The following is a 6,213-nucleotide window of genomic DNA, read 5'->3' on the forward strand; positions in this document are numbered from 1 at the left end:
GCTCTGGCCATAGAGACCTCATCTCTGATAAGGGAGCGATCTGCCTTCTCCACATCAAGTGAATTAAAGGAAAGTTGAAATGGATTTAGATAAAGCAAGGCATTAGTAATTGAGCCCAGTCCCTCTGGCAGCATAAGAACCAGATTTCCCCAGTCATCCCCATATGATTCAGCTGCAGGCTTCCTCTGCCACCTCAGAAGGAGAATCTAGAGTGACCTGGAATCGCTGGGCTCCTCTCTGGGGCTGAGCGGGAGTTTGTGTGTGGATGGGTGAGTGCAGTGCCATGCCCCAGAGCTGCTGTGAATCCAGCCTGCTTTCTTCAGGTATTATCTCTGTAGTCCTTGGACTGACCCAGGATAGAACTCACGTCAGACAAAAACATGTATGTTGTGGGGGAGAGAGGATAGGAGTAAGGAGCCTTCCGTCTTCTAGCCCCTCCAGAGACAGTGATTCTGCTCTGACTGTGAGATGTTCTGATAATCTCAGGAATGGCCCCTAGGAGGTTCACCTGTTTTCTTCATTGTTGTCGTTACAGAAAACCGAAAACATCCCTCTTCCCCGGAATGCCTGGTGTCAGTGCAGAAGGTGATGGAGGGGTCAGAGCTGGAACTGGCCAAGGTAGCTATAGAATACCGGACTGAGGGTGGGAGAGCGGCACTGAAGAGACCTGCAGGGCTTTCTCTTAACTCAGGGGAAGTGGTGGGTACTTTATTTTGGGGGCTTGTGGAGGTTTGAGGTAGGTTTTGATAACCACCTGGATGAGGCAAAGGCTAATTTAGCCCAAAGAGTCTAGGAAACCATGCCATATGACAGGTTTACTAGAACATTACTGTGGGCCTCAGTGGAGACCTAGCAGGAATCAGGTCTCACCCAGCTGTTGTCATATTTTTCTTTTTAGCTCAGTCTACTTCATTCACTCTCCTGTCCGGGTGCTGGCCTAGAGGGTTCCATGAGTCCAGGTATTTAGCTGTGCAGGAATCCTGGCACATGGCTTTTTGCACGTAGGCATTGAATCCTCAAGTGTTTCCTGGTGCATTTTAAGGACAGTGGCCTGGGGCTGCTGAATTCTAGGAGCTTTGAAAGTCTCCAGAAGAGCTCAGAATCCCCAGAATCGCCTGGGGAATGGGGGAGGAGAGGGGGTGGGCAGTGAGAAGAGAGACAGGCCTTACTCAGTGACTGCCTCCTGCTTGGCTTCTAGATAACCATGTTGCTCTTATACCATTCCACCATGAGCTCCAAAAGTCCCAGGGACTGGGAACAATTTGAATACAAGATTCAGGTAAGCCCTGTGCCTCCACTCCACCTAGCGGGCCTAGCCTGCATTTCACCTCACCCCATCTGTTCTCTTTAATCAGCACATATTGTTCTTTTTAACAACTGTTATAGTAGTTACAGCTATTCATTGTAGAAAGTCTAAAAAATATTGACAAGCACAAAGAAGGAAATAACAGTTGCCAATAATTCTATTCCTAGAGATAACTGCTAACTTTTAAAGGATATACTTCCAAGCTTTTTTCATATTTAACTGTACATGAAACTGTACTGTGTTTGGATGCTACATAAAAATTGTTCTCTCTTCATGTATGTATTCTTGTATGTTCGTGTGTGTGTATGTATATATTTTTTACACAAACTGTCACTCCGTTTATTTCTCTTTTCCTCTAGTAGAAAGGATTAGTGAGAGAGAATGTCTTTGTCCACCATGACAGTCTAGCTCAGAGCGGTTACCTCCTTCCCCTCCTCTACATGGTCCCTAAGTGCAGAGGAGTTGGTGCATCTGCTTCATTCTAGAGGGAGTTGACCTGGTTTCCAGGAACTACCTGCCATATAGGTTCTGGTATTAGCCTAGCTTCCTGCATGAGCAACTGTTCTTTATTTCCCAGAGCAGAAGCAGCTAGGATGCCAGAGTGGATAATGTAGGTGGCTGGTGGGGCAGTGTCCAGAGAGCTGTGGCCTGTTACATAGTGGTAGAAATGTTGAATCATCCAATTTCATACTGAGCTCATGGCTCGTCTTGGGGTTGGGGTTGGGGTTAGAGTTGTAGTGTGGCATGGAAGGAATAAGTGGTTCCTTCTTCCCTTCAACCTTTTCTCTGCTCCAAGCTGGTCGTAGACCTGGTAGAAAGAAATTCTAGAGGAATAAGGAACTACAGCAGAGTTGGCCAGGAAAATTAAATCAACTCTGTAGCTTTGGGATTCAGACAAAGAAGGGAAGATTTTACAGCTGAGCAAGTGGATAAGCGTTGGATGAGCCCCAAAAGTGTTCTCACGCAGACAAAGAAGAACAGTGAGGGTCAGCTAAAAGAGGCCAACATAGTTATGTTAACGTTGTCTGAGTACATTGTTTTCCTTGCCCATTCTCTTCTCTTGTGGTCAAGAGTGAAGTCAGTTCGAAACTTTGACCCTGGGTGCATCTTTAGGGGAGGAAAGGGGGTGGGAGCAAGTGGGCTGAACACATCTCTAGTAGACTGTTCTCAGCTAGACCATGGGGCTTCCAGCTCTAGAGGAAGAATGGGCTCCAGCAGGCTCCTGGGACTGGCATTGTCAGGGTGGTGACCTCCATCCCTCAGGTCTCCCTTAACACTTATGTGTTGCTCTCTGTGGCCTAGGCTGAGTTAGCCGTCTTTCTCAAATTTGTGTTGGACCATGAAGATGGACTAAACTTGAATGAGGACCTGGAGAATTTTTTGCAAAAAGGTAAATAAGTACCACTTCTAAGGGTCTCCTCTCTGAGCTGGGTACTGCTAGGATCCTGAGTTGTTGAGAAGTGCAGTGGGAGGGTTGTTTCTGGCCCCAAAACAAGACACAGAGCTGGTCCTCAGGAAAACTGTGTAATGGAGTAGGTTGATTTCTGGGCCCTGTTGCCATCCCGGTTCCTACAGAATTCTTCCTAGCTGCCTGGCAGCAGCCAAGCAGGACTTTTTTATAAGTGATCCTGTTTGCTGTTAGGTACTCTTTGATCCTTCCCCCACCCCCCAACCCCACACATACTTCTTGTTGTTGTTGTTGTTTAATTAATTAATTAATTTTTCTTTATTGATTTTTAGAGAGAGAGAGGAAGGGAGAAGTTGAGAGAGTTAGAAACATCAATGAGAGAGAACACTGATTGGCTGCCTCTAGCACAGCCCCCACTGGGGATCGGCCCACAACATGGGCGTGTGCCCTGACCGGGAATCGAACCAGCAACCTCTTGGTGCATGGGTCGACGCTCAACCAGTGAGCCACACCAGCTGGGCTTTTTATTTTTAAAACAATCATTTCTCCAGGTTTAGAAGCTAGGAGTACACAGTCTTAAAAGATTGTTTTCTTTCCCCACATGAAGCTCTTGTTCGAGGTGGGAAGGCAAATATAAAACCCAGTAGATATGATAAGGAATAAATGCTGGAACAGAGAGGTTCTGATTGTACCAAATGCCTTGCTGGAAGTACAGTAAAAAGAATGATAGCTTTACCTGTCTTCTGATGAAGAGGCCGTCTAGTGATGATAGGATGCAAGACTTAGGTCTAGGCAAGTTCTCTTCTAGCTGCTGAATTTGATGTTCCTCATATTCAGGTTCCTCATGAGCCCTTCAGGTGATGTTGGAAATGTGAGAGGAGAGGCTCTGGGCCAGGTTATGGGTTTGCAGGTCAGTGTATGGCTGGCCATTGAAGCTGTGAGCAGAGCAAGGAGGCCTCATCTGAATTGCGAAGGCTTAGAAGGTGGGTGGAGGAGAAAGGCACAGATGAAGGAGACCAATAATAGTGGGTGTTTAGAGGTAGGAGAACCATGTGAAAGTGGCCATGGAAACCAAGTAAAGAGAAGCTTTGAGAAAGTGTGTTGGCAGTGCAAAATTTCAGTGGCTGTGACCCAACAGGTTGTTGGGGCTGAGAGAAGATCCTGCTTAAGTTCTGCCCAGTGGCCACCTTCTATAGCTTACATATAAGTGTCCGTGGATTCACTCCCAGTAAGGCGAGTTCTCAAATTGTGTAAAGATGCACATCTGTTCACCCTCTTACTAACTTCTCTGTGGTTTGTCTGCTCCTTTCCCCCCCCAGCTCCTGTCCCTTCTAGCAACGTCTCTGAAGACCTCTCCCCACCCAGCCACCAGGCCAGGAGGGAGATTCGCTTTCTAGAGCTACAGAAGGTTGCCTCTTCCAGTGGGAACAAGTATGTTCTGAGCCTCTTTCCTGGGACAGGGCCTCAACATTCAGTCCTCATCTTCCTCTATCCTAGAGACTAAGCTGTTGAACAGCCCCTTATATCAGAGAGTGCTTGCAGTGTCCTGTAGATCTGGATGTCCTCACCTGCTGCAGTACTAACTGGGGGAATTGATTGGGATCTGTCTTGGGCACAAGGCCTCTCCCAAAGGCTATTCCCTGTTGATGGAATTCCTTTCTTTGCTGATTATACTAAAGTCCCTTCTCTCAGTACAGCTCTGCAGAGGCAAGGAGAATACATGCCCCACTCCCCTTTGTTTTTTGGCTTAGAGAAAGGAGAAGAAGGGTTTCCTCAAGGTCATGTCATGAGATGTGAGGTAGCACTGCAGACAGAGCCTGGGTGTGTGGGCCTCCCAGCCGGTGCTCACATCCATAGTGCCCTGCTTCGCCATCCCTGCCTCTTGCTGGTCACTTTAGGTCTCATACCTGAAGATAACCATGGCATCTGGGCCATCTCTTTCCTTAGCTTCCTTTCAGGTTCTCCGGCCTCCCCCATGGGTGACATCCTGCAGACCCCACAATTCCAGATGAGACGGCTAAAGAAGCAGCTTGCAGATGAGAGAAATAATAGAGATGAGCTAGAGCTGGAGCTGGCTGAGAACCGCAAGCTCCTCACTGAGAGGGGTAGGTATCTGGCGAACAGCAGAGGTGTATGAGTGGACAGCATCAGGATTTCCATCCAGGCAGTGATGGGCTAGTCTAAGGAATGGCCCCTCTGCTGGCCCTGGGCCTGTCAGGCTGACCTCCTGGAAATTGGTTCTGTCCTTGCCTCCATTCTCCTTTTCCCTTAGATTGGGTGCCTTCTTCTCACTCTCCCTCCTCTCTTTAGTTCTGTGCTGACGTTCCTCTCCTCTCCCATTTTCTGGGCCAGATGCGCAGATAGCCATGATGCAGCAGCGTATTGACCGCCTGGCTCTGCTGAATGAGAAGCAGGCAGCCAATCCGCTGGAGCCCAGGGAGCTTGAGGAACTCCGTGGCAAGAATGAGAGGTAGAGTTCTTTCTGCCTGCTTTCCCAGCTCCCTGCCCCACCCTGTTCCCATTAGATACACCCTTTTCTTACTACTACCCTCCCTCACAGCCTCACCATGCGGCTCCATGAAACTCTGAAGCAGTGCCAGGACCTGAAGACAGAGAAGAGCCAGATGGACCGCAAAATTAACCAGCTTTCTGAGGAGAATGGGGACCTTTCCTTTAAGGTGACTGTGTGGAGGGGGTCTTGCCCCCATGTGGAGGCCCCTAGGGGTTGAGTTTTTCTGGACAATTTCCTAAGAGAGGGTTGAGAGCCCTGGCCAGTTTGGCTCAGCGGTTAGAGCGTTGGCCTGCGGTCCGGAGAGACCCGGGTTCGGTTCCCGCTAAGGGCACGTACTTCGGTTGCAGTTTGTCTCCGGCCCTGGTTGGTCGTGCGGGTGGCAGCCACTCGATGTGTCCCTTCACGTCGATGTTTCTCTCTCTCTCTCTCCTTCCTCTCTCTCCCTCCCACTCTATCTGTACAAAAAATGGAAAAATATCCTCGGGTGAGGATAAAAAAAAAAAAGAGAGAGGGTTGAGAAAAATTTCCTGGCACCTGTCCTGTGCTTTTGTCTCTCCAGAGACCTGCATGCTTTCCCCCTTTCTTTGTCCTATAATTGGCTGCTGCCAGGGATTGGGTTGTGGCTCTAAATTTTGATCTGTAGTCCTGAATTAGGGATGTGATTCATTGTGGTTGGTTTGAGGAAGATGGAAAGGATCATTAGAGGCATCCAGATCCTGGAGTTCAGTGAGCAAACAGCGGTGGTGGTACCAGTTCTCACCCTGGGTGACGGGGTTTCCCATGTGTCTGTCTCAGCTGCGCGAGTTTGCCAGTCACCTACATCAGCTACAGGGTGCCCTCAATGACCTGACAGAGGAGCACAGCAAGGCCACTCAGGAATGGGTGGAGAAGCAGGCCCATCTTGAGAAGGAGTTCAGTACGGCCCTGCAGGATAAGGTAACCCTCTGCTTTGGGGTGATAGGACCACCATCTTGACCACTTGTTCAA

At 48.8% G+C, this 6,213-nt stretch overlaps 1 protein-coding gene across 7 annotated transcripts in view; it reads left to right on the forward strand.

Annotated features, from left to right (window-relative positions):
• The window catches only part of NUMA1 (nuclear mitotic apparatus protein 1), an 85,864-nt gene that overhangs the window by 65,372 nt on the left and 14,279 nt on the right, over positions 1-6,213 (forward strand). For 5 of the 7 annotated variants that reach the window (XM_036258079.1, XM_036258080.1, XM_036258078.1 and 2 more), the window contains exons 5-12: positions 536-618; positions 1,199-1,279; positions 2,609-2,696; positions 4,034-4,145; positions 4,662-4,819; positions 5,067-5,184; positions 5,275-5,392; positions 6,022-6,162. In XM_036258079.1, coding sequence (XP_036113972.1) covers positions 536-618; positions 1,199-1,279; positions 2,609-2,696; positions 4,034-4,145; positions 4,662-4,819; positions 5,067-5,184; positions 5,275-5,392; positions 6,022-6,162 — 899 coding nt within the window. Of the gene's footprint in view, positions 1-535; positions 619-1,198; positions 1,280-2,608; positions 2,697-4,033; positions 4,146-4,661; positions 4,820-5,066; positions 5,185-5,274; positions 5,393-6,021; positions 6,163-6,213 lie in introns of those variants that run through there. The other 2 variants (XM_036258083.1, XM_036258082.1) reach the window with 2 other exon arrangements.

The sequence above is a fragment of the Molossus molossus genome, unplaced genomic scaffold (assembly GCF_014108415.1).
Source record: "Molossus molossus isolate mMolMol1 unplaced genomic scaffold, mMolMol1.p scaffold_m16_p_13, whole genome shotgun sequence".
Lineage (NCBI taxonomy): Eukaryota > Metazoa > Chordata > Mammalia > Chiroptera > Molossidae > Molossus > Molossus molossus.